This window comes from Malus sylvestris, chromosome 10 (assembly GCF_916048215.2).
Source record: "Malus sylvestris chromosome 10, drMalSylv7.2, whole genome shotgun sequence".
Taxonomy (NCBI): Eukaryota; Viridiplantae; Streptophyta; class Magnoliopsida; order Rosales; family Rosaceae; genus Malus; species Malus sylvestris.
The window spans coordinates 36,034,777-36,062,689 of NC_062269.1; the positions used below are offsets into that span (position 1 = coordinate 36,034,777).

Below are 27,913 nucleotides of genomic sequence, written 5' to 3' on the forward strand. Positions count from 1 at the left end.
GCTTCAACCCAAATGTGGTGAAGCTATTGGGTCACTGTTTAGAGACACCAGTGCCATTACTAGTTTATGCGTTCATCACCAGGGGAACTCTCTGATCATCTTCATAGCATAAAGAGCAAGGAACCATCACTTTCATGGGAGTTACGACTGAAGATCGCAGCAGAAACTGCCGGAGCACTGGCGTACTTGCACTCCTCCACCTCCATGCCAATCATACACCAAGATGTGAATATAATTGGCAGAAAGTTACTCAGGCACACAAGAAATGAAATACATTCCAAACACAACATATTCAAAATCTAGGCAGATTGACATTTCTCAGATGGAATTCAAAAACGAGTTTTAACACGAAAATGGTGTCTACAATGTATGAGGTTTCAAAGTTACAAATCTCAGGAAAAGCAAGTAATCTACCAACTCAATCTAATTTGTTTATTTTCAAAAGTCACAAGAATCACCTAGACCAAAATGCTCAACCTTTTCATTACAGCGAAATCATGATCACGTACCTTGAAATAAAATTTGAAATAGAAATACAAGAGAAGCACACAACCTAATCAAATTGCGTTCTTTAACATAGAAACCCTGCTCAAGGAGATGAGAAAACTAACATAACCGTTGTCGTACTTGAAGGTTGAAAAATTTGCTACCACTTGAGCAGCAGGAGATCATCTTATCTGGGTGGGACAACAGAGCAAACCAGATGCATCTGATCCAACCACTGAAAGATCACAAACAGTACAAAGCTTCCCTTCCTGGTTGGGAACAAACCGAGAACTGCAGTACGGGCATGACACATCCTTTTGTCCACGGTAAATAGGAACATATGCTGCCCCACAAACCACAAATGGGTTTCTGAAATCATAGTTTAGCTGGGTTGCATCAGTCATGTTCTTTTCGGCAGCTTGCAGGATTTGTCTTGCAGTCTTTGCATGGTTTTCAACAGTGGTATTGGTCTCCAAAAGTCGCCTGGCAAAGTTAGCTGCCGTGTTGAGATTACCAGCCTTATAGCAAACACTCATGGCATTTAGTAATGCAAGTCTCAAGTGAGGCATCTGAAGGTTGCAGTGGGTGAAGTAAGCCGCTAGCTCCTGTTGGCGAACTGGATCACCTTTAAGTTCCTTCCTCTTAATCTCCATCTTCAAACCCAGAACATACTCCTTTACAATGATAATTAATTCTTTTACTTCATCAACCTCTCTCCTTGAATCAACTACGATCAGAGGAATAGTATGCAGAATACCAAGGAGAAGACGTAAAGCATCAGCAAATTTCCCTTGGGTTGTGGCCTTGTAACCCGCCTTAAGCTTCTCTTCTAGCTCTGAGAATTTAAATACAAGAGCAGGAGGACCCCTTGTTAAGCCCATTTACAGGAGCCCACTACTTCCCTCCTTGCAACCGGCCCATATCAGTCCCTTTATCCTCATGTCTAAGTAACTAGGGTTCTCCCTTACCAGGAGTATAAATATGTAATAGAGAGGAAGAACACTTTATGAATGAAATGAATTAAACTGCCTCTTTTCCTCAAAACTCTCTGTTTCCTTCTTGCTCTTTCTATTTCCTGCACTATTTCTTGTTCAAGTTACCATTTTAGCTAATCTGAGCCGATTGGGTGTACCAATTGGTATCAGAGCCCGTCGACCGATGGGCAAAAACATGCAAGCCGCTAGCTCTGATCCCGATGTTGTGGCTGCGGCGGTGGACGTTCGTCACGAACACCTCCGTAACCAAGTTGAGGATGTCTGCGACACCATCAACCTCTTAGAATCCCAACAAGCTTCTTTCCAGAAATCTCTAGACCTCCTCAGCGACTCCAACACTGCCTTCCAAACCACCATGACCTCCCAGTTCGCTTCATTCCAGACATTACTCCTAGACGAGCTTCGCCGCCTCAAATCAGCCGTCCCACCTACACCCACCCCACCCTCCACTGTCCAACCCACCCCCACCGCTACACCCACCCCTCTCCGTGCCTCTACACCCAATCCCCAACCCTCATTCCGCTCCCTCTTTCCTCCACCAACCACATCCTACACGGGTTTGGGTCTATCTCACCCACCCCACCCACTTTACAACCCATCCCCACTTACACCCCCTCCAGCCGGCCCACTACAACCATCACACCCAGGCCCATTAACCAACCTCACACCCACCAAGCCTCATCCTCAAACTTTTCACCTCACCTTTCCACACCCGGGCCCTCATTCTCCCACTCCTTCCATCTCGCATCCACCCCTCATTCCCCTATTCACACCCACCCGCCACCTTATACGGCCCAAACCCCTGCCTCTACCTTCAAACCCATTAAATTGGACCTCCCTCGTTTCAATGGAGAAGACCCCTACGGTTGGTTGGCCATGGCCGAAAGATATCTCGACTACTACGAGGTCCCCCCCCACCAATGGGTCCTTGTAGCAGCCTGTAACTTTGGTGCAGATGCCTCCATTTGGATGCGGGGTTTTGAACAAAGACATGGTCGCGAAAATTGGGGACTCTTTGTGGATCTATTGCTCCAACGTTTTGGTGGGGGCGATCGCGCAAACATGGAGTCCCGACTTACTCACATTCAACAAAAGACTACTGTGGATGATTATCTAGCTGAATTCACCCGGCTTTCTTGCAGGGTAACAGATTGGACTGAAAACCAATTAAAACATGTATTCGTGGGTGGCCTAAAGGAGGACATCCGTCATGATGTCCTCACTCTCGAACCCGAATCCCTCCATCAAGCCCAGAAACTAGCCAAAATTTTTGAAACTAAACTACAAGCTCAACGTTCAACCCGTCCCTATTTTCCCCGGTCTTCCACAACCTATCAACCCACTCCCAATTCCTCTTTTCCCAACCCAACACCACCACCACATACAAAACCAACCTCCCAGCTTCATACCACCATTAAACGCTTATCACCAGCCGAAGTGCAGGACAAAAGACGAAAAAACGAATGTTTTGGTTGTCATGAACAATATTCTCCCACCCACAAATGCAAAACACCACTGCTCATTCTGCTTGAACCTACTCTGCCTGAGGAAGATCCTCCAGAATTTCATGATTGCATCGAAGACAACCCTACCATCGAGGACAATACTTGTCATATGCTTGAACTGTTCTCTCTTCCGGGTATTAATATTGGACGACCCATGCGACTGACAGGCTATATTTCATCTAAGCCTATCACCGTGTTGATCGACTCCGGCGCCGCGTGCAACCTATTGCATCCCCACATTGCTGAACAGTTAGGCCTCCCGATGGAGTCCATTACTCCTGTGAAGTTCACAACCGCATCCCATGATCGATACTCCTCCAAACGTGTTACTGATGTGACTATAAAATTACAAGATTATACTTTGCACGGACCTTTCCTCTTACTGGATGTCCCTGGATGTGACCTCATATTGGGTGCCGAATGGTTGGAATCCCTGGGCTTTATTGGTTGGCACTTCAAGCAGAAAACAATGATATTCTCCGTGGACGACAAAACTTACACACTCCAAGGCCTGACGCCCTCAGCATCTTTATTTCCTCCATGTCACCTGATGGATCAATTACTACACAATCCTTATTCTCTACTCGCTTCCATTGCTTCCACAGATACTACCCTTACCCCACCTACAGATAGTCATCCCGCCCTTCTCTCCCTCATCCACCAATACCAGCACTTATTCACCAACCCATCAAGTCTTCCACCTGAACGCTCCATCGACCACAAAATACCCCTTCTGCCCCATACCAACCCCATCAATGTTCGCCCCTACCGCTATCCCCACTACCAAAAGGCTGAGATTGAAAAACAAGTGCGGGAATTCTTGAATGCAGGTGTCATCCGACCCAGCTCCAGCCCCTTTTCCTCCCCGGTCCTCCTTGTTAAGAAGAAAGACGACACTTGGCGATTGTGTATTGATTATCGAGCCTTGAATGCTGCAACTATAAAGGATCGCTTCCCTATACCAGTAGTGGATGAACTTCTTGATGAACTGTCGGGCGCCACCATATTTTCAAAATTGGACCTCAGGTCCGGTTACCACCAAATTCGAATGAGTACTGAGGACATTGCCAAGACTGCTTTTCGCACCCACGACGGACACTACGAATTCACGGTAATGCCTTTTGGCTTATCCAATGCACCTGCAACCTTCCAATCCTTAATGAATTCGATTTTCCGTCCGTACTTACGGAAATTTGTTTTGATCTTTTTTGATGATATATTAGTCTATAGTCCTTCCCTTGCTACTCACCTCTCCCATTTGGAGACAATTTTCGAACTTTTGTCTAAGCACAGCTTGAAGGTGAAACTGAGCAAGTGCTCATTTGGCCAAGATCAAATTGCTTATTTGGGTCATACCATCTCTGGCACGGGGGTTTCTGTGGATCCATCTAAGATCAAGGCTATCAAGGACTGGCCCCGACCAACATCTCTCAAAGGCCTGCGTGGTTTCCTCGGTTTAACCGGTTACTACAGAAAATTTGTCAAGCATTACGGCCTACTTGCCAAACCCCTAACCAACATGTTGAAACAAGGCAGCTTCTTGTGGTCAACTGACTCCCTTAAGGCATTCGAAGCTTTAAAGCAGGTGCTATCCACAACACCAGTGCTCGCCCTACCAGATTTTACAAAGTCATTCGTCGTTGAAACGGATGCATCCGGCAGTGGAATAGGAGCTGTTTTAAGCCAAGAGGGGCACCCCATTGCTTACTTAAGCAAATCACTTTCCGGCCGTACACTTGGGCTCTCCACTTATGACAAGGAGATGTTAGCCATCGTCTTTGCTGTGCAACACTGGCGCCATTATCTTTTGGGACAACATTTTCGCATTATCACAGACCATCAACCCCTCAAACATTTTCTGGAGCAGCGCATAACAACCCCTCAACAGCAAAAATGGTTAGTGAAATTACTGGGGTATAACTACTCAGTTGAGTATAGACCCGGTCCTCAAAATAGTGCACCAGATGCTCTATCGAGACAACAGGACCTACTGCCGTTAATGGGGCTGTCCACGCCTATTTTTGATTGCATACCGCAATTACAACAGTCCTATCCACAGGATCCGCAAGTGCAAGAAATCTGGCCTCTTTTATCCCGAGCACCCACCACTACCATCAAAGGTTTCTCCCTTCTCAATGATGTGCTGCACTACAAACAACGAATCTTTGTCCCACTCACATCCCACTGGCGCCCTAAACTTTTGGAAGAATTCCATGCCTCTCTTCAAGGGGGTCACTCCGGCTTCCTTCGAACTTACAAAAGGCTCTCCAGAAATTTTTTATGGCCCGGTATACGGAAGGACATCAAAACCTTTGTGGCTGAATGCACAGAATGTCAGCGCCAAAACATCGAACATATACACCCCCCTGGGTTGCTGCAGCCCCTGCCCATTCCCACTGGTATCTGGCAAGATATATCTCTTGATTTCATCTAAGGCCTGCCCCTCTCCAGCGGGTACTCAGTCATCCTTGTGGTGGTCGACCGTTTATCCAAATATGGCCATTTTGTCCCCCTGAAACACCCATATACTGCAGCCTCTATCGCAGACACTTTCATCAAAGAAGTCTTCCGCCTACACGGCATGCCTAAGTCGATTGTGTCTGATCGCGATCCCATTTTCATCAGCAATTTTTGGCAAGAGTTTTTTAAACTCCAAGGCAGCAAACTGTGCCCAAGTTCAGCTTACCACCCCCAGACGGATGGTCAAACAGAGGTTCTCAACCGCACTTTGGAACATTATCTTCGCTGCTTCTCCGCTGACAAACCCTCCCACTGGTCTTCTCTTATTCCCTGGGCAGAATGGTGGTATAACACCACTTTCCAATCGGCCATAAGAATGTCTCCATACCAGGCTGTCTACGGTATTGAACCACCATCTATCCGCATGTATATGCCCGGCTCTACTGCGGTTCACTCCGTTGATGCTGCACTCCACGACAGAGATATGTTACTACGGCTGCTGCGAACAAACTTGCAGATGGCACAAAACAGAATGCGACAAGTCTATGATCAAAAGCGAACCGAGCGGGAATTTAGCGTTGGTGATTGGGTTTATCTCAAGCTCCAACCCTATCGCCAACAATCAGTAGCTACAAGATCAGCCAACAAATTGGCACCCAAGTTCTATGGACCTTTCCAAGTTACTCAACGCATTGGGTCTGTTGCTTATTGCCTTCTCCTACCTTCAGATTCCAAGATCCATCCAGTCTTTCACGTGTCTCTCCTCAAACAGAAGATTGGTGATGCTGCTACGCCACTCCCACAATTGCCTCCCATCGACTCCACAGGATTCCTCCAATGGCAGCCAGAAAAAGTCCTTGACAGAGGCCTCTTCAAGAAGAAAAACAAACCTGTGACCAAATGGCTCATCCAGTGGGCTGGCCTACCCAGCGAAGACGCTACCTGGGAGGTGGCTGACGACATCTTGGCCCGTTACCCCGACTTCCAGGCCTGAGGACAGGCCTCTTTTCAAGGGCGGGGGAGTTGTTAAGCCCATTTACAGGAGCCCACTACTTCCCTCCTTGCAACCGGCCCATATCAGTCCCTTTATCCTCATGTCTAAGTAACTAGGGTTCTCCCTTACCAGGAGTATAAATATGTAATAGAGAGGAAGAACACTTTATGAATGAAATGAATTAAACAGCCTCTTTTTCTCAAAACTCTCTGTTTCCTTCTTGCTCTTTCTATTTCCTGCACTATTTCTTGTTCAAGTTACCATTTTAGCTAATCTGAGCCGATTGGGTGTACCACCCCTAACATTAGGTGTAGCTGATTCACTCCATCCCCTCTCAATGGCCACGGTGAGCACAGAAGCTGCCGAGAAGGCACGTAGATACGTATGACCGCCCATGTGTAAATCGAGAAATAATTGTCTCAAGGGATCAAAGTTCTTTACACCCAGCTGCCAGCTCAACAAACGCATTGCAATATCGAAATTCCCAGCGGCAGCATGTTCAGCAGCAAGAGATGATTTCTGGGACCAGATTTGGCTTACAGGCATACCCGGAGTTGGGGCAACAAACACAGAAGAACGGGCATTGCTCGCAGTTTTTGGAGTATCAATCTCAGGTGGAAGTTCAAGATCTTGAAAATCTCATCCTCCCTCCTCATTTTCCTCGTGTGCTTCCTCATCATCCAGCACTGCACTGATGTCTCCATTTGGAATATTGTCCACGTCAACAAGATCCAACTCCTCTCCCCAATCAGCATCTGCAGCCTCTTCATAATCTTCCTCAACATTCTTGCCCACATTATCAAGACCACCCTCAAATATTACTCGCATGACCCTCAACAAGGGCCAATCTCCTCCGCAGATGATTGGCGTTGGTGGTAACAAAAGAGAAAGAGATTTCACCTTGGGTAAAACAGGAACATTATCTCCCAGTTCAGCCGCCAAACGTTCGGCAATATCATGGAGCCCATGAATTACAGCTGTGGTATAAGCAAGAGGTAAATGACCTGCATTCTCCAAGATCTTAACACGCTCTCTGATGTCACCCAAATACAAAGCATTGTGGAACTGGGCCATCACATCATTCTTGACTTCAGCAATTTTCAACATTTTGGACAATTTATCCAAGTTTCCAGTCACAAGATATAAGAATGATAGCCTCTCAAAATTCTTTGTCCTCTGATATGCATATTCTACAATGCTTGCATTACCCTGACGAAGGGCCTCCACTCCCAATCGATACCAGTGATCTTTCTCATCAATTTCCTTGGCAGAAGCAACAGCAATCTGGATGTTCCCGCTCCTTAGTGCCAAGTTGAAGCGAGTCCTCTCATCCTTCACAAAATGAAGGGCAACCTCAGGGAAACCTTTCTGCTGTAGATATGCAATCATGGCCTGGCCACACAGCTCAGAACTCCTTATCATGCTCATAACCTGCTCATACCTCTTCTTCAGTAAGGATAACTTGAAAACATATTCTGTTGCATCAACAACAATGGCACAGTTCTTCCCATCTCAATCCAAGCAATGTATGGTGTTTCCATACACTTTTGTTATATATACGGGAACGTCAAAAATAATGACTCTGTCCTCTGCCCTGCAGAGCAAGTTTCCAGTTCCAGCATAAAATATTGCATCAGCAACAATAGGTAGGGCACTCTTCTTGACAATCTCATTTTTCAGATTTTTAGCTATAACTTGGTTGGTGCTCTTTTCAAGCACTGCAAACCTATTTCGAGCCACGAACACAGCTGGGCCTCCGATTCCTCTTTTTGCCTCCTGCGCAGTATCACCCCGACCAAAGCTAACGTATAGTTCATAAGACCCCCCTTCCATATCTGAACATATCAAAGCAGTATTTTCTGTAGGGCTGTAAGGTAGTGTCTTTGCCCCTTGATTCAAGTTGGAAGAACCACGCCTTCGAATAGGGATAATCTGAGTGCCTCTCTGGGTAGAGAACTCATAGAAGCGGAGAATACGATCTATAACATAGTACATTGAATCACCGCTAACAGAAAAGGCAGGACGCTGCCTCTCCAATTTAAAGACAATCATGCCACTATCATGGCCAGCAGCCAAGAGGTTCATTTCAGGATGTGCTGAAAGAATCCAGAATCTATCATGGCCAACAATCAAGAGCAGCCGGCTCAACAAAATCATTTCTACTTGAATAATTTCCCATTACTAACAAAATAAGCAATCTCTTCCCGTAGCACATTTAGTCATCCATCTTAGCATTCATCTCATTACTATCACAGAAATGTCTTAAATTTCATTACTATATGCAGCATTTTTTCTCGAATACAGAGAGGATTGTGGTCGACGGCACGGTACACAGTGCGCCGGCGTTTGTACAGAAACAGCTCGCTGGAATTGGTAGACCCAGACCCAGACCTCAACTTTTTTACGGTACAAATATACTCAGATGCAAAGACAGAGCACCACCATTGAAGAGGAATCCTCCTGGAGCATCAATTGCCGCATATTCAAATCCAAAACGTTTTTACTCTTGAGAAAATCACTGAACATATACACTGCAAACAACAGGCAGAGCAGTCCGCAGTTGAGAATCCAGAAGAAAAAAAAAATCTCAATGGAGATTACAGAAATAAGGGTACGGTTGAAATCTAGCTTGATCTTTGGGTTTGGCTAATATAGCAGAAAAATGAGAGAGAGCCTCTCGGGTTTTTCAAATATAAGAGGAGCGCCTAGGTTTTATCGTGGATGTCATGGACGGAGGAAGAGAGAGTGGGAGAGATACAATCCCCCAAATCGTGCACCCACATTCACCCTGCGCAAACCCTAGAACGCAGCCGCTCACTTTCTCGAAATCCACTCTCAAACCTTAACGCAGCACTCTCACACTCTCAAAACCCACTCTGAATAACACGGATGCAACAACCCGCCCTCTCTCCCGCCGTCAGCTTCGGTTCGAAGCAGCTTTGTTTTCACCTAAACTCCAAATCGCGCTCTCCCTCTCTCCCCAAAGAGAGCATCACCGCTCAATCCCCTCTCTTTCTCTCCCTCGAACCGTACAGCCCCATGTGACTCTGTCTACATGCAAACCCTCTCCTCAACCACTCGGAATGACACCAACACCAGCCACCCACCCCCCCCCCAAGCGCAATCGCAGAAATCCTCCCATAACGGACACCCTTGCCCCCATCTCTCTCTGCAATTCCCTGAATCTCGTAGCCATCGAAATCCCGCCATATCTCTCTCTTCGGGTTTCAGTAAGAAACGAGGGTTTGAGAAGGCCTTTTCCATCCCTTCTTCCTTTTCCACGATTATCAACACGTGTGCATCAAGAGCAGCGGTCGAGAGAGTCCAAAACGCTGTCCATTCGCACAGGGCAATTTCGTCCCCTACTCTCTCTCTGTGCAAGCAGGCCGCTGTCCATTCGCAGCTCTCGTCTCTCTCCAACCTGTCAGTCCTTCTGTCCTTCTTCCCCAACAACAACAGGCCTACCGAAGCCGAAGCAAAAGCCAAAAGCCCAGATGCAGCCCAAACGCTTAAAACCGGTTTTTAAGATGATGGCAAAACCGTAAATGTAACCAAATTTACACAGTGGCATAGACGTAAATATATCAAAAAGGACAGACGGTGGCAATTTTGTAAATAAAATGAAATCTGGCAAAATTCAGTGTTCATTTGAACAGTGCAATTGGATTTCTTACTTCAGACTAAAGTAATGATTTATTAAACTTCTTAATGTAAGGAGAAATTTTTCATTGTCGCGGAAACATGAGAGGTACATCAAGTGTTTTTATGCAAGTGGTGAAAAATTTTATTTTTTAAATTATTAACTTTTTAATACACATATCACACCATTAGTATAGTGACAAGCGGTGTATCATCCCGTATTCCGATCATACTGAAAAATCCCTCTGAGAACAGTGTAAGTTTGTGTTTTAAGATTAAAAACAAGAAGGAAAAGTTAGATCGTAGTACAAAGACCTTATCAACCTTCTATACGTTTCTAGAAAACAATATCTTCAATTTCATTTTTTTATAAACCAATACAAATTTGAAAAGTTCTTGCTCAACCATCTATCTTTTCTTTCCTGTTTTTACTCAAAATACACAAACTATGCAACCTTCACGAAAGTATTTCAACAACGAAAATTTTATTTGAACCCATATTTTGTATCTCAACATCCAGCTTATTTTTTATACCCATATTGTATTGGATTTATCTATCATTATCTCTTTACACTCAAAACCGTCCTTACTTATCAAAATTCAACTCAATCAAACTTCTTTTTACACCAAACTCAATCTACTTAAAAATTAAAAAAATAAAACTCTAACCAGTCCATCATCTCCATGGAGCAAAGGCCCTTCTCTATCTTTAAAAAAATTTTCCATCTCCTATGGTTGTCATTCTGCACCTCCATATACTCATCTGTAGTCGTCCAAACCTCTTCATCTTCCTTCTCTTCATCATTTGACATCTCTAAATTTCTATAGCACTAATTAGCTTAATAATTGGTATGTGTTCAATCGATTGGTTCAATTTTTACGTATTGATTCCTTTTTCTTTTCAATTAAATGAGCTTCTAGTTGGAGTGTTTAATGAGTTTGGTATGCTTCAATTAAATGACGGCGTGAGTTTGAATTCTATTGGTGACTAGTCTACCATCTAACTTACTAATACTATCGCTCGACTCAAAAAAAAAACATTTGAAATGTATGTAATGGATAAACACAATCTCAAAATTTAATTAAAGTCATATAAGAACGATAAATAAAGGCATTATCACAACATAGGGGTGGTGAGCAATCTCATTAAAATAGAACTTAATATATACATATTAAAAACAAAAACAAATTGATGCAAAATCTCCTGACGACTAATACTATTCCAAGTCATGCATGAAACATACACATTTGTCCATTCATGCCACTTGGTTATAAGCAAACATCATGCATTTACTAATACTATTCCAAGTCATGCATGAAACCTACACATTTGTCCCTTCATGCTACTTGGTTATAAGCAAACATCATGCACAAGTTGTTTACTAATTAGTATTACTACTATTTAGCTTGTATCATGACCGTTTTCTTTCTGTTATTCATACGCCCAAGACATTGTGAGAAATAATATTGATTATTCAAAACGAATAAACAACTAGTTGCACAGTGTCACAGTCAGTGATACTCCCAACCTGATAAAGAAAGAAGAAGAAAAAAAAGGACGTCGACTTCCAAACTAAAATAAAATGTATATAAATATATAAAATTATTATTAGCATTCCAAAAATCTCATTTGGCACTCCAAACTTTTTATAATTAAAAAGAAAAATACATTTGTGTGAAGTGTAAAATGAGATTTTTGGAGTGCTAATAACAGTTCCCTAAATATGTCTTAACAAATATTGTACGTGGCATTGACTTAGACTTTCGCGAATAGACTTATAATTTCTGGTATCTAATAAATATCTAGATTGAAAATATTCATCGATTTACAAAATTTTCTCATAGAGGTACCCATTTTTTTGCCACAGATACCAATATAGAGGCTAAAAGACAATACGATATTAAATTCATATGTGGTTGAGATATTTATGAATTTAATCATTAAAATGCATAAGCTCAATTATACATTCAAGTTAGATCAATTCCCAAAGTTTTGGTCAACAATAAAACTGCTTACCTATGAGTTGAGTTCACCTATAAAACGTGCAAAGGCGATATACTTTTTCACCACAATTCTATGTATTGTGAATTTTTGTTCACAACTTTTGTGGCATATAGAGGCTAAAAGATACTACATATTAAATCCATATATGGTTGAAATATTTATCAGTTTAATTATTAAAATCTATAAACTCCATTACACATCCAGGTTAGATCAATTCTCGAAGGTTTGCTCCACAATAAAAACTGCTTAGCTATGAGTTTGCCTATAAAACGTGCAAATGCGATATACTTTTTAGCCACAGTTCAATGGAAAGTGAATTGTTGTCTGCAACTTTTATATCTAATAAATATCCACGGTTAAAATATTCATTGATCTACCAAAAATTATCATGGACGTACTCATTTTTTTACCACATATAGGAATATAGAGGTTAGAAGATTCTCATTTAATTGAAACATACCAAACTCATTAAACACTCTAACCAGAAGCTCATACCGATTATTAAGCTAATTAGTGTTCTAGAAATTTAGAGATGTTAAAGGATGAAGAAAATGAAGAGGAAAAGGTTTGGATGACTACGGACGAGTAGATGGGGGTGCATAATGATAACCATGGGAGATGGAAGGATTTTTTAAAGAGAGAGAGAAAAGGATTTGCTCCATGGAGATGATGGACTAGTTAGGGTTTTATTTTTAAGTAGATTGAGTTGGGTGTAAAATGAAGTTTGATTAAGTTGAGTTTTGATAAGTAAGAGCGGTTTTGGAAATAATGTTGGGTGTAAATAGATAATGAAAGATAAATAAAATACAATGTAGATATAAAAAGTAAACTGAGTGTTGAGATACAAAATATATGTTCAAATAAGATTTCTCTTTCAACAACTAGTTTTTTAAAAAAAGAACAGTAATGTTATTCTTACCATGTTTTTATACCACATTTATATATCACCTTATGTGGCATTTTATGTGGACGACCATATCATTAAATTAATCAGAATTTAATTTAAATTAAAAATCATTTAATAAATCAATAATTAAAATAAAAGCTGGAATTAAATGGTGATTATGGCATACGAGTAGTCTTCTTCTTTCTTCCCCATTCAATCTTGCTTCGTCTCCTGTTTCTTCTTCCACGCCAATTCTTTCATGCCATATTTTTTCGCTCCTTTATCTGGATTATTAGTACGCATCTATCATTTTTTTCAATGAATTTAATTTTTTTAGTCTGTTTATTTCTTCTTCTTTCTCTCAATCTCCATTGTGTAGCAAGATAAATTCTTCTTCGGGTCTTGATCAGAGTTGACGTTAGTGGTGTTGTGGTGAGGGATGAAGGTTTCCTGACGATACGTACTTGAGATTCCTTTAATTTGATTATAAGTAGGAACAAGATGGAGTCCTTAATGACTCATAGTGTTAAATCTTCAACCCCCAAGTGTCATTTTTCTATGAACAAAAGGGTTTAGGTAAATAGTCCAATGGAGATCGAAAGAAAGAAGAAGAATAAACAGACTAAAAAAATATAAATTCATTGAAAAATAATGGTAAATGCTTACCAATAATCCAAACAGGGGAGCGTCGATGAATCTTTTCCGTATGAGAATTAGTTGAGATTGTGGTAGTCCGCACTAACGTGAAAAAAATTTGAGTGAAAAAATATGGCGAAGAAACGGGAGAAGAAGCATGATTGAATGGGGAAGGGAGGAGAAGATTCCTCGTATGCCACAATCACCGTTTAATTCCAGATTTTGTTTTAATTATTGATTTATTAAATGATTTTTAATTTAAATTAAATACTGATTAATTTAAATGATGTGACTGTACATATCAAATACCACATAAGGTGGTATATTAATGTGATATAAAAACATGGTAAGAGTATCATTACTGAAAAAAGAAAGAAAATAATCAATAAATTCACTTCAGGTGTAAATACATAGATTCACATCGCTTTATTTATTTATTTATTTGTATATTCCAAGTTGATTAAGGTAATTAAGTAATCTTTCTTGACTTAACTTTAAATAATTAAATAAACTTGGCTTGACCTTGCACACTCCCGTCGCTTATTGACTAATGACTCGGTACTAGGTTTTTTTTTATTTTTTTTGGTTTGGTCAGAACTCAGTACTAAGTGAGATCGATAGTTTCTTGTGCTCATCCTGGAAATAAACCGGACAAAGCCTAATGGTGGCCTAAAACAATAACAGACAAATCAGCCAAGATGAGGAACACAAAATATGCCACCATGCGTTTTAAGGACTTGGATTCTCTGCCCTCCCATTTCGGTGCCCTCCCCGTGCCCTCCTGTTTTGTGTGGTCACGGTTAATTCATGCTAACATTTTATATTGTTTTTTATAAAAATAATAGGACAAAAAAAAATAATAATATAAAATATTGACGTGGCTTAACCGTGACCACACAAACAGGAGAGCACGGGGAGGGCACCGAATTGGGAGGGCAGAGAATCCAAGTCCGCGTTTTAATCCCTTCCATTTATATTAATTCCTACAGAAGGCCAACCATGCTCAAGGCAACGCGTGTCGACTAATGGCTAATACTAAGTCAGATGGATGTTTTCTTGTGCATTTCCTGGAAATAAATCGGACAAAGCCTAATTGTGGACTAAAACAATAACAGACAATTAAGAGTAGGGACACATTTTCCCCCAACCCAATATAGAGGTTAGAAGATTCTCATTTAATTGAAACATACCAAACTCATTAAACACTCTAACCAGAAGCTCATACCGATTATTAAGCTAATTAGTGTTCTAGAAATTTAGAGATGTTAAATGATGAAGAAAAGGAAGAGGAAGAGGTTTGGATGACTACAGACGAGTAGATGGGGGTGCATAATGATAATCATGGGAGATGGAAGGATTTTTTTTAAAAAAAGAGAGAGAATGGGATTTGCTCCATGGAGATGATGGACTAGTTAGGGTTTTATTTTTAAGTAGATTGAGTTGGGTGTAAAAAGAAGTTTGATTGAGTTAAATTTTGATACGTAAGGACGGTTTCGGAAATAATGTTTGCTTATAACCATGCTCAAGGCAACGCGTGTCGACTAATGACTAATACTAAGTCAGGTGGATGTTTTCTTGTGCATTTCCTGGAAATAAATCGGACAAAGGCGAATTGTGGACTAAAACAATAACAGACAATTAAGAGTAGGGACACATTTTCTCCCAACGCAAAATATTCCACCACGCGTTTTAATCCCTTCCATATATATATTCCTACGGAAGGCCAACCTTCTTAATTAGCAGTTCCTTAATTTCTTGGATCCATCACCGTCTTGGATTTTATTCTCTGCTATTGCTAGGATCTGCTCGACCCTTTTCAGTTAATACTATATGGCGTTACATTGGAGGATGCATATTTTGCATCTCTCTTTAGTAATGGTGGTGGTTGTTACAATTTTACTAGCAACTCCAACTGCAACAACAGCTAAATCTCTCCTTCCGCCTCAGGCACGGCCTGGCTGCCTTGACCATTGTGGTAATCTCACAATTCCATACCCATTTGGCATAGGCGATGGTTGCTACCTCGACGACCGGTTTAAGATCACTTGTAACATTTCCACTCAACAGCCAACAGCATTTATGATGACGAGCAATGTCAAAATTACCAACATATCTCAATATGACGGTGAGCTCCAAATACTACAGCTCGTGGCCTTTGATTGTTACAATGCTCAAGGCAACTCGACCGGATGGACCCGTCCCGAGCTCAGTGTGCCTCCTCCTTACACCATCTCCAAAACCAAAAACGTGTTCGTTGCAGTTGGATGCGACACATATGCGTTTTTTATAGGTTACCGGGGTGAAGAAAAGTACACAACTGGGTGTATGTCCATATGTGACAATCTTGGCAACGCTATCGATCAGCGGGATACTTGCTCTGGCATTGGATGTTGCCAAACTAAAATCCCCAGTGGGCTGCAAAATCGGACTGTGACCTTGGGAAGTTTTTACAATTATACGGATGTGCGGGACTCCCACCGATGCAGCTACGCGTTCCTTGTGCAAGAAAGCGAGTTCAACTTTAACAGCACGAGTTTTCGAGAACTAAACGATGCAACCCGGGTTCCGGCAATTATTGATTGGGTAATTGGGAATGAGGCATGTGATATTGCAGCTAAAAACGAGAGCACTTTTGCATGCAAGGCAAATAGCTACTGCCATAATCGGTCTTCAGGGGGCTACATATGCCGGTGCCGGTCAGGTTACGAAGGGAACCCATACCTCCCAGGTGGTTGCCAAGGTAAATAAATCTAGACAGCATTTGACCATTTGATTATTATCATAAAAAAATTTGCGTTCATCAAAACATATTGTATGTATATGTATATGTATATGTATGTAGGTCTACTTTTTTTTATTATGGTTAAACAAATAAATTTCCAATTTGCTTGACTTTTTTGCATATATAATGTAATAGAAGCAGGAGTTAAATCCCTTAAATAGTGCTAGGAACCTCAATCAAAATATTTAAATAAACAAGGTTTTAATATAACAATTAAGTTGACTAGAGATCAGAATCAAAATGACCCTTATCATTAAAATAACATGTAAGCTTAGCTGACGATGCCAAAGTAGCCACCAATTAGCCACGGATGCTGTTGCTCAGCGAAGATATAATGCCCACAAGCTAATAGTAATTGTACCCAATTACTAAATTTGCCGTGGATTATCAAATCTGTGGGTTCATGAACTGTTTCCTTCAGCATTTTTTTAGTAGCAAGTTGTTAACAAAAAGTCTCAAAAGTGGGATCTAATTTTTACCTGTTGTTCATGGATTTAATTCATTCTTTTTCTGTTCAGATATTGATGAGTGCAAGGCTCCAGACTCCTGCAGTATTGGAACCTGCATAAATACAGCGGGAAATTATACTTGTAAATGTCCGAAAGGGTACAAAAATGACGATCCGGATAAAAAAAGTTGCATCAAGGACAACGGTCGAGCAAAGCTCAGTCTCCTGGTTATTATCTCACTAGGTATGCATATGTTAGTTTTATTTTACTTTTTCTTTAAGAGCGTGTTTTTGCATATACAATGGATATTGGGTGAAGGGAAAAGTTGAACTCGGGTCTTGTATGCGACCTTAGTTACAAATCTCTTGATTGGATTGTTAGTTTATTACTAGAATCAGTGTCAATTTCTCCATGTTATAGCAATACCTCATAACAAATCGTCGGCAAACAAAATCAGTTTTAAGTTTTTTGAATTAAAAAAGCCAAAACACATTTTCAGAGAGTCCATTAGCCAGAGAAAATCATAATAGCCAACCGCAGACAAATCCAGAAAAACATAGAAACAAATAGAATCATTTAAATTTTGTATGCTGTTAGTTTCTCAAGTAACCTTTACATATTCATTCAAATTATGCATGTATTGGGGCGCTTTAAGCAGAATGGTAGTGTAGTATTCAAAATTTATTTTCAAATGATCACAAATGAATCTCCCACTATTCTACTTAAAACACCATTATTCTACTCAAAACTTAGTGAAAATTGCATTGTTTTTATAAAAACATTGAAAAACATATGAACTCATGCCCAACTTTGATTAATCCATAATTAGTTGCTGACTATTTCAATACTAAGAGTTGATAAGAGAACATTGGAAAACATATGAGCATGCCCACCTATTATCATATCTGACATTGCAGTTGATTAATCTCACATAAATCCACATCAAAAGAACCCAGAAATTTAATGAAGAATTTTCCAAAACCCACAATTTAAACTAAAACCCACAAATTTAAACGAAAAACTCTATAAAATCATGAAAAATTTAATAAAATCCAAGTATATTAATCACAAATTCGATCAAACAAATCTTCACATCCAATAAGTCTAGAAGGTACCTGGCCTCCTTGCAAAATCGTATCTCTACAGGCCAAGGCTCAAATTTCCTTGCAGCTGCCTTGATTCGATAAGTCCTGATTCAAGCAGTCACATATATATATATATATATATTTTTTTATATATATATTTATATTTAAGTTGATGCGTTCAACGGGCATATACACTTATCAGAAATTATGATACCGATTGAACACGTTAGAGTAATGTCCGCGATTAAACAATGAGCATGAAAATGACTAACCGGGTAACACAAACTGCTCAAATTTGGGGGGCTTGAATTTGAAGAACCCAGATGGAATTTACACACAATCTGAAAAGAATGAAAGCAACTGTATTATAGGAAGAGTTGTTACAATCAAGAAAATATAAGATATTGCGTCGTTGCACCATATGATCTCGAGATCCAAACAAAAAATAAGTAAACAGAGAGAGAACTATTGGAAAGCAATTACCTTTCAGAATCTTCTCAGTTCTCTTCTAGAGCGAGGAGACGGAAGTTTTCTAAAACAATCAAAACCTTGCTTTGTGTTCACTAATGAATGGTCTGAATTGTGAAAACAAAATCGAATTCAAATCCTCCTTCAGCAACCTAATAATTAAGCCTATAAAAATTTAAAAACTCTAATATGAAAAGAATAATAAAACAATGTGTATTCAAATTACAGGAAATAAATCAAAATATAAACCATCAGAAACAAAGCTTCGATCCATTCAAACTCCATATTAAATTTTGTTATCAAATATAAGAAACTATCATGAATCCCTCCACTTCATTATATAAAAACCCATCATAAGAAACGCTGCTATTTTGTCAACAGTGGACTGGAAGCATACCAAATCATACACCCACAATCAAAATCAGAACGCACAAACAAAACCCAAAAAAAAAAAAATGTTCAACAAAATATTCAATACACTTCCATCATCTCCCTGTTTATGTGATTACGATTAAGCCACGTCAACATTTTATATTAATTTTTTAATAAAGATAATAAGACAAAAAGAAATATTAATATAAAATATTGACGTGGCTTAACCGTGACCACACAAACAGGGGATGATGGAATTGTATGGGAAGTGGGAGAGTAGAGAATCCATCTCCTTTTCGCCACTCCACTGTTAGTGAACAGTAACCGAGAGTTACTAATCTCTCTCCCCTTCCCTCCCCTCCTATTTGAACGGTTACGGTTAAGTCACGTCAACATCTTATATTGATTTTTTTATAGATATAATAAGACAAAAAACAATGTGTGAGAGGAGGAGAGAGAAGAGAATGAGAATAGGAGGGAAGATAATCCTACTCTAGGTTTTAGTACAGAAATAATTTACATATGTCACATCATACAGCCCTAGTCTAAAATTCTGAACTTGCTAATTTTCCTTTGAACAATTGCACTCAAATTTTACCCACTTTTAGAACCAAAACTTTCAAACATATATCAGAAGTGCTCTTTGAAAGACAGGTTTTCAAATCAATATTATCAAGAATGTGACAATCGAAATTGGTACGTACACTTTGTTATTGACATGATATTAAAACTCATATGGGCACATTGTCAATAACATATATACGAAGAGTCTGTCTTGCCCAAAGAATGATTAATACCTTCATATATGTGGCTTAGAAAGATCCATGCATGTACAAAATGATTAAATATTCTCATTGTGTAGCATATGTCATGTTTTGTTACAAAATATCACTTTGCTCTAAAACAAGAAAAGTACTCACCAGACGACAAAAACAAGATTAATACATTGATGATTTGCTCTGTATAATTTCTTGTAATTCATGTAATCATCTTTGCAGGTGCCAGTGGAGGCTTCTTGCTTTTACTAAGTGGATCTTGGATATATTGGGGAATGCAGAGAAGAAAGTTCCTCAAACTCAAAGAAAAATACTTTAAAGAAAATGGTGGCTTATTGTTACAACAAAAAATCGCTAGTCAAGGAGGCTCTGTGGAGACAACAAAAATTTTCACGGCAGAAGAGCTTGAGAAGGCAACAAACAATTACCATGAAAGTGGAATCCTTGGTGAAGGAGGCTATGGAATAGTTTACAAAGGAATATTAGCAGCAGATAACAATAAAGTGGTTGCCATAAAAAAGTCTAAAATTTGTGTCCCAACGCAGAAGGAGCAGTTTGTCAACGAGTTGCTTGTTCTTTCTCAAATCAACCATAGAAATGTGGTGAGGTTATTGGGTTGTTGTTTGGAGTTAGAAGTTCCTCTACTAGTTTACGAGTTTGTCGCTCACGGCACTCTCTCTGAGCACATACATGGCAAAAAGAGGAAAGGATCATCATTTTCATTGGAATTACGACTCAAGATAGCAGCTGAAACTGCTGGAGCACTAGCATACTTACACTCCTCAGCTCTGATGCAAATCATACATCGAGATGTGAAACTGACAAATATACTGTTAGATGAAAATTACACGGCAAAAGTGTCAGACTTTGGAGCTTCACGATTGATTCCTCTTGATCAAGCCCAACTTGCAACTTTAGTGCAAGGAACAATCGGATACTTAGACCCTGAATACTTCCACACGAGTCAACTAACAGATAAGAGTGACGTCTATAGCTTTGGAGTTGTCCTTATGGAGCTACTAACAAGTAAACTGGCACTTGATTCTCATAGGCCTGAGGGAGAGAAAAACCTGGCAAGGTTCTTTCTTTGTTTAATGGAAGAGGATCGCCTGAATGAAATTCTCGATGATGACATACTTAACGAGAGGAACATCGAGACATTAAAATCAGTGGCCAATCTGGCAAAAAGATGTGTAAGGTTAAAAGGGGAGGACAGGCCAACAATGAAAGAAGTTGCCATGGAGCTGGAAGGAATGAGAATTACAGAAAAGCATGCATGGGGAAAAGCTGAAATTTGTTCAGAAGAGACTGAGTGCTTACTTGGGCCAAGTAACTCAGATGCTTATCCTGTGGATGTTAGAGCTGGTTCTAGTACTGGTACAACTATTGGGTATGACAGCATGCAGATCCAGATGTTAATTCCATATGATGATGGAAGATAATTCACTACTTCATATAATCAACATTGTTCATCATTCTAGCCATAGTGAAATAGTATTATTTTTCATCACAGACTATAAGTGTAGCCGATGTCCTTCCTCTGTACCCTCGAGTTTGAATTTTTCTTTTGCTACAGTTTAGATTTAGTTGAAAGTAAAGTATCGCTTGTATAAAATAAAATATTAATTTTCATCATTTTGACAGTTTTTATTTAGGGTATGTATCAGAGCATTAAATGGTGAAGATCCCAACCTTGCACGTAAGAAGTGGCCCAACACCAAAAACTATGGCTAATTTCTTCTTCAAAATAAGTACGAGTTTGGAAGATCCTGAGTTACATGTTTATGACATTCCGTACTTAATTAGTGTATATGATAATTAATTGTTAACATGGTTGTGAGAAATATTTCAAAAATTAAAGTTGTAGAAAGAAAGGAAAAATCCCCGTATATCAACTACTAAAGTCGGTGAAGTAATAGGTAAGTGCAACAGTTGAGTGCAAAAGTGAACTTTTATTTTCCTTGGCTTTTTAAGTGTTTTTTTTAATTATCTGGTACCAAAGTATTTCAAAGGAAATGGTGGCTTCTTGTTACAACAACGACTACGATTCGACGAGGAGGGATCGATGGAGACAACAACAATCTTTACAGCAGAAGGACTTGAGAAGGCCACAGACAACTACCATGAGAGCAGAACTTAATGCAGTGGTTGCCATAGAAAAGTCGAAAACCGGTGCCATGTTCATGAGTTCATCAGCAGGGGAACTCTTTGATCATCTTCATAGCATAAAGAGCAAAGAATCATCGCTTTCATGGGAGTTACGACTGAAGATCGCAGCAGAAACTGCCGGAGCACTGGCGTACTTACACTCCTCCACCTCCATGCCAATCATACACCAAGATGTGAATATAATTAGCACAAAGTTACTCAGGCACACAAGAAATGAAATACATTCCAAACACAACATATTCAAAATCCAGGCAGATTGACATTTCTCGGATGGAATTCAAAAAAGCGTTTTAACATGAAAATGGTGTCTACAATATATGAGATTTCAAAGTTACAAATCTCTGGAAAAGCAAGTAATTTACCAACTCAATCTAATTTGTTTATTTTCAAAAGTCACAAGAATCGCCTAGACCAAAATGCTCAACCTGTTCATTACAGCGAAATCATGATCACGTACCTTGAAATAAAATTTGAAATAGAAATACAAGAGAAGCACACAACCTAATCAAATTGCGCTCTTTAACATAAAACCCTGCTCAAGGAGATGAGAAAACTAACATAACCGTTGTCGGACTTGAAGGTTGGAAAAATTGCTCCCACTTGAGCAGCAGGAGATCATCTTATCTGGGTAGGAGAACAGAGCAAACCAGATGCATCTGATCCAACCACTGAAAGATCACAAACAGTACAGAGCTTCCCTTCCTGGTCCGGAACAAACCGAGAACTGCAGTATGGGCATGACACATCCTTCTGTCCACGGTAAATAGGCACATATGTTGCCCCACAAACCACAAATGGGTTTCTGAAATCATAGTTTAGCTGGGTTGCATCAGTCATGTTCTTTTCGGCAGCTTGCAGGATTTGTCTTGCAGTCTTTGCATGGTTTTCAATGGTGGGGTTGGTTTCCAAAAGTCGCCTGGCAAAGTTAGCTGCCGTGTTGAGATTACCAGCCTTATAGCAAACACTCATGGCATTTAGTAATGCAAGTCTCAAGTGAGGCATCTGAAGGTTGCAGTGGGTGAAGTAAGCAGCTAGCTCCTGTTGGCGAACCGGATCGCCTTTAAGTTCCTTCCTCTTAATCTCCATCTTCAAACCCAGAACATACTCCTTTACAATGATAATTAATTCTTTTACTTCATCAACCTCTCTCCTTGAATCAACTACAATCAGAGGAATAGTATGCAGAATACCAAGGAGAAGACGTAAAGCATCAGCAAATTTCCCTTGGGTTGTGGCCTTGTAACCTGCCTTAAGCTTCTCTTCTAGCTCTGAGAATTTAAATACAAGAGCAGGAGGACCCCTAACATTAGGTGTTGCTGATTCACTCCATCCCCTCTCAATGGCCACGGTGAGCACAGGAGCTGCCGAGAAGGCACGTAGATACGTATGACTGCCCATGTGTAAATCGAGAAATAATTGTCTCAAGGGATCAAAGTTCTTTACACCCAGCTGCCTGCTCAACAAACGCATTGCAATATCGAAATTCCCAGCGGCAGCATGTTCAGCAGCAAGAGATGATTTCTGGGACCAGATTTGGCTTACAGGCATACCTGGAGTTGGGGCAACAAACACAGAAGAACGGGCATTGCTTGTAGTTTTTGGAGTATCAATCTCAGGTGGAAGTTCAAGATCTTCAAGATCCCATCCTCCCTCCTCATTTTCCTCGTGTGCTTCCTCATCATCCAGCACTGCACTGATGTCTCCATTAGGAATATTGTCCACGTCAACAAGATCCAACTCCTCACCCCAATCAGCATCTGCAGCCTCTTCATAATCTTCCTCAACATTCTTGCCCACATTATCAAGACCACCCTCAAATATTCCTCGCATGACCCTCAACAAGGGCCAATCTCCTCCGCAGATGATTGGTGTTGGTGGTAACAAAAGAGAAGGAGATTTCACCTTGGGTAAAACAGGAACATTATCTCCCAGTTCAGCCGCCAAACGTTCGGCAATATCATGGAGCCCATGAATTACAGCTGTGCTATAAGCAAGAGGTAAATGACCTGCATTCTCCAAGATCTTAACACGCTCTCTGATGTCACCCAAATACAAAGCATTGTGGAACTGGCCCATCACATCATTCTTGACTTCAGCAATTTTCAACATTTTGGACAATTTATCCAAGTTTCCAGTCACAAGATATAAGAATGATAGCCTCTCAAAATTCTTTGTCCTCTGATATGCATATTCTACAATGCCTGCATTACCCTGACGAAGGGCCTCCACTCCCAATCGATACCAGTGATCTTTCTCATCAATTTCCTTGGCAGAAGCAACAGCAATCTGGATGTTCCCGCTCCCTAGTGCCAAGTTGAAGCGAGTCCTCTCATCCTTCACAAAATGAAGGGCAACCTCAGGGAAACCTTTCTGCTGTAGATATGCAATCATGGCCTGGCCACACAGCTCAGAACTCCTTATCATGCTCATAACCTGGTCATACCTCTTCTTCAGTAAGGATAACTTGAAAACATATTCTGTTGCATCAACAACAATGGCACAGTTCTTCCCATCTCGATCCAAGCAATGTATGGTGTTTCCATACACTTTTGTTATATATACGGGAACGTCGAGGGTCCTGATGATTCCACTATCCCCATTAGGAAGGCAGTATTTGATGTGGTTCAAGGTTGTATATATGAAGACGCCATTGTCATCCCAAGCTCCACTCTTTACACGAATTGTCTCATGGAGAGTGCACTGATGCACTAGCTTCTTATTTGCTATCACAATTGAATGTTTGCTCAGTAAAGCAATGCTCTCCATGTCATTTGACCAAACAATATACCTTACGAAAGGAGTTTGAAGCTCCCCAACAATAATTCTCTGCTGCAGGTCAAAAATAATGACTCTGTCCTCTGCCCTGCACAGCAAGTTTCCAGTTCCAGCATAAAATATTGCTTCAGCAACAATTGGTAGGGCACTCTTCTTGACAATCTCATTTTTCAGATTTTTAACTATAACTTGGTTGGTGCTCTTTTCAAGCACTGCAAACCTATTTCGAGCCACGAACACAGCTGGGCCTCCAATTCCTCTTTTTGCCTCCTGCGCAGTATCACCCCGACCAAAGCTATCTTTGGGTATAACGTATAGTTCATAAGACCCCCCTTCCATATCTGAACAAATCAAAACAGCATTTTCTGTAGGGCTGTAAGATAGTGTCTTTGCCCCTTGATTCAAATTGGAAGAACCAGGCCTTCGAATAGGGATAACCTGAGTGTCTCTCTGGGTAGAGAACTCATAGAAGCGGAGAAAACGATCTTTAACATAGTATATTGAATCACCGCTAACAGAAAAGGCAGGACGCTCCCTCTCCAATTTAAAGACAATCATGCCACTATCATGGCCAGCAGCCAAGAGGTTCATTTCAGGATGTGCTGAAAGAATCCAGAATCTATCATGCTCCCTGCGAAATGTCTGAAGACCAGTCCGTTTTGTTGCATCCCAGACTCGGATACTTCTATCCTCTGAATTGGACACAATAATATCCTGCCTTGAATGGAATAGAACACAGGATACATTGTTCATGTGCCCCCTTAGAGTGTCCACTTCCCAAGCCTTTGTATCTGAAATCAGAAAGATTAACAGGTTACCATTTGGCAGTTCAACCAAACAGGATTCCGTAACTCTATTTCCATCTTTCTAATGCGAACACACTGCAAGAGTATTTAATTATCTGAATCTATATGATTTAATTATCTGAATCTATATATGCATACTATTTCGCAAGAAATACATAGTACATCTAGTGGGATAAGGCTTTGTTGTTGTTGTATCTCCAAAAGCAATTGTGTGGCTTTTTTCAGTGGTAATGATATTATTTGTGAAACTGGCCATCAATTAATTTTACAAAAGTTAGCATACCTAATTTCTAGAAGCTAATGAGGTGAAACTAAACCCTATAAAAATTTCAGTTTCTTTCTTTTTTTTCTTTTGGGTGAGGAGAAGGGGGAATGATATGTATAGATGTCTGGTATTTGACAGAATAATAATAGAAAAAAAATTAAATCACAATTCGGTTGCTATATCATGTGCTTGGTTGCTACAGAAAGGCAGATACTGAGTATGACGATTAAAGACTAAAAGACCAGTCTTTAGGTATATATTTTCCCAACACATGTTGTGTTTGACATAACGACAACTGGATCTATTATCTAAAAAGAATATAATTAAATAATTAATTCGATTTAAATATTCCCAACTATTTAAATTTAAAGAAATTTTTTTTATAACAAACTGTCTTTCAATTATTCTCGTTTCTTCTTATAAAAAAAAAAAAAAAAAAAAAAAAAAAGAGATTTTGGTACATGAAAGCAAGAAGCAGATGCAGAAATATTTTTTCGTTTCTTGTTAAAAACCAATCTAAGAGAGGTGCATAGTTAAAAATTGTTTATTTCACATGAAAACTGAAATAGAAGAAAAAAGACATACCATTCATCCGCCAAAGTTTCACTTGTCGATCGTCTGCTCCAGAGACGATTAGAGGGAGTGTAGGGTGAAATGATGCCCAATTCACACCCCGATCATGACCTTCCAAAACATACTTTACAACAGCATCAACTCCACCAAAGAAATCCGCATTCATCTGACTCAAGCGTAGGATGTCATCTGCTGGGGCAACCGTCTTTTTCCTAAGGGCACCAATATCCCAAACACGAACAGTTTGATCCAATGATGCTGAGACAACAAGATCCTCCTTTGCATGGAATAAGGCACACATGACGTAGTGGTTGTGTCCAGTGAGCACAGAAATACAAGTTCGGGACTGCCAATTCCATATTCTGATTGTCTGGTCATCACTTGCACTGACAATCCAAGGGTACTCATGATGGAATTGAACAGTTCGGATGTAATCAAGGTGTCCAAGAAGTGTAAACAAACACCTATGCAACTTGTAATTCCACACCTTGATCTTGTAATCATCCCCTGCCATTTAAGCATAAACAATCAATTACTTCTCTCTAGACTCTCTTCCAAATTGGCAGTGCCATCATTATAAGTAATAACTTAAGACTTCACAAACAAGTAAATGCTTCTCAGGTTGATAGAGTAAGGAAAAACAGAGGTACTGATTTTCAGATTAAGAATATAAGAGTAAATAGTTCAGATCTGATTCATTCTACATGGCATCAAGAAGAACCTAATGAACTACACTACCATTCTAACGGATGCATCGGGCAAGGTACAGCAAGATGACCATACATTACACAATGTGACAAAATAACACGGCAGTATAAACTACATTATTCACATTTCATATCGAATCTATAACATCAAGTGCCTGAAATTTGCAGATTTCTACACATAGCGAACGAACAGACAAAAATAAGATTGAATTGTGATGTTATACCTCCGGAGACGAAAAGCGGCTGAGAGGAGTGGAAATGGACGCCACGCACAGGGCCATCATGCTCGTCAAAACGGTCGATGAGAGTGCCCATTCGGTAATCCCAGAGCTGGATCACACCGCTGTGGAGACTGGCCAAGATCCATGGCCGCTTGGGGTGAAAGCTCAGCCCTTTCACCCGATTACTCTTGGTCTCGAATTTCGTCAGCATCTCGAATCCCAATCGAAACGCCCCTAATTGAAATCAAAGATCAAACAAACAAGCACAATCTAATTGATTTAAACTCAATTCAAGAGTACAAATCACCCCACAGATTTCCCCAATTTACAATGCTTTCGATCCAACTATCCATTTTTTTCCTAATCAATTTTCTCACCAGCCAATCAGAATGTGAAAGTACAGAGAGAGAAAGCGAACATACCTCAGATCTGGGAATGCGGATTCTTGATTAGCAAACCAGAGATACGATACGGTGGATTGGATTAGCAAATCGTCCAATGATCCACTCAAATTTTCTCGGAAACCAATCAGCAGGCGTAAGAAATTCAGGAAGAGAGAGAGAGAGAGAGAGAGAGAGAGATTCAGATCTGGGAATTCAGATGTGAAATTATTCAAAGGCCGGTGACATCGAAATGCAATGCGTAGATAGACAGGTAGAGAGAGAGAGAGAGAGAGGTCACTAGCAGCAGCAGTGAGTGACCTTGTCGCAGATCTGTTTTCGTTTTGGAATTCAAGCAAAGGCTTTTTTATTTCCTTCTTTTTAATTTTTAAAAATTTTAACGAAAAGTTTATGCTACTATTTATTTAACAAAAAAATATATTTTTATATTAAAAAGTAAATCTTAATAATACTCATTT

General features: G+C 40.1%; 4 protein-coding genes and 1 long non-coding RNA gene across 6 annotated transcripts in view; 1 reads left to right on the forward strand and 4 right to left on the reverse strand.

Annotated features, from left to right (window-relative positions):
* The window catches only part of LOC126587706 (coatomer subunit alpha-1-like), a 51,696-nt gene extending 50,314 nt beyond the window's left edge, over window positions 1-1,382 (reverse strand). Inside the window, exon 1 of the mRNA XM_050252797.1 lies at window positions 459-1,382. Coding sequence (XP_050108754.1) covers window positions 669-1,367 — 699 coding nt within the window. The 5' untranslated portion in view covers window positions 1,368-1,382 and the 3' untranslated portion in view covers window positions 459-668. The remainder of the gene's footprint in view (window positions 1-458) is intronic.
* A 5,295-nt stretch (window positions 1,383-6,677) lies between these two features.
* LOC126587685 (coatomer subunit alpha-1-like) lies at window positions 6,678-27,784 on the reverse strand. Of its 2 annotated transcripts, XM_050252775.1 has the most exons (5): window positions 27,477-27,784; window positions 27,058-27,288; window positions 26,139-26,633; window positions 23,324-25,273; window positions 6,678-7,054 (listed from the first exon to the last, which is right to left on the reverse strand). In XM_050252775.1, exons 2-5 carry the CDS (start codon window positions 27,263-27,265, stop codon window positions 6,693-6,695), a joined length of 3,015 nt encoding a protein of 1,004 aa, XP_050108732.1. In that variant the 5' UTR covers window positions 27,266-27,288; window positions 27,477-27,784; the 3' UTR covers window positions 6,678-6,692. The 2 variants fall into 2 exon arrangements, with proteins under 2 accessions (XP_050108732.1, XP_050108731.1); XM_050252774.1 differs by lacking the exon at window positions 6,678-7,054 and having other exon boundaries at window positions 21,947-25,273; window positions 27,477-27,783.
* On the reverse strand, window positions 7,061-8,822 carry LOC126587705 (coatomer subunit alpha-2-like). The gene is made up of 2 exons (XM_050252796.1): window positions 8,354-8,822; window positions 7,061-7,883 (listed from the first exon to the last, which is right to left on the reverse strand). The coding sequence occupies exons 1-2, from the start codon at window positions 8,399-8,401 to the stop codon at window positions 7,080-7,082; spliced, it is 852 nt and encodes a 283-aa protein (XP_050108753.1). The 5' UTR covers window positions 8,402-8,822; the 3' UTR covers window positions 7,061-7,079.
* Window positions 15,412-21,194, forward strand: LOC126587694 (wall-associated receptor kinase 2-like). Its single transcript, XM_050252786.1, has 3 exons — window positions 15,412-16,346; window positions 16,907-17,080; window positions 19,761-21,194. The coding sequence occupies exons 1-3, from the start codon at window positions 15,437-15,439 to the stop codon at window positions 20,978-20,980; spliced, it is 2,304 nt and encodes a 767-aa protein (XP_050108743.1). The 5' UTR covers window positions 15,412-15,436; the 3' UTR covers window positions 20,981-21,194.
* Window positions 16,209-18,608, reverse strand: LOC126587724 (uncharacterized). The gene is made up of 5 exons (XR_007611191.1): window positions 18,406-18,608; window positions 18,195-18,263; window positions 17,953-18,027; window positions 16,868-16,949; window positions 16,209-16,356 (listed from the first exon to the last, which is right to left on the reverse strand). It is a non-coding gene; the product is annotated as an uncharacterized LOC126587724 (long non-coding RNA).
* Window positions 27,785-27,913: the final 129 nt, after the last annotated feature.

Bases quoted from the DNA above. Each gene is read 5' to 3' on its own strand.
- LOC126587705 (XM_050252796.1), bottom strand. From the start codon at position 8,401: ATGAGTTCTCTACCCAGAGAGGCACTCAGATTATCCCTATTCGAAGGC. The intron at 7,884-8,353 runs GTGGTTCTTCCA...TTACTGAAGAAG, and splicing joins GATTATCCCTATTCGAAGGC to AGGTATGAGCAGGTTATGAG.
- LOC126587694 (XM_050252786.1), top strand. From the start codon at position 15,437: ATGGCGTTACATTGGAGGATGCATATTTTGCATCTCTCTTTAGTAATG. The intron at 16,347-16,906 runs GTAAATAAATCT...TTTTCTGTTCAG, and splicing joins CCTCCCAGGTGGTTGCCAAG to ATATTGATGAGTGCAAGGCT. The intron at 17,081-19,760 runs GTATGCATATGT...TCATCTTTGCAG, and splicing joins CCTGGTTATTATCTCACTAG to GTGCCAGTGGAGGCTTCTTG.
- LOC126587685 (XM_050252774.1), bottom strand. From the start codon at position 27,265: ATGCTGACGAAATTCGAGACCAAGAGTAATCGGGTGAAAGGGCTGAGC. The intron at 26,634-27,057 runs GTATAACATCAC...CTTAAATGGCAG, and splicing joins GCCGCTTTTCGTCTCCGGAG to GGGATGATTACAAGATCAAG. The intron at 25,274-26,138 runs GTATGTCTTTTT...TTCTGATTTCAG, and splicing joins GAAACTTTGGCGGATGAATG to ATACAAAGGCTTGGGAAGTG.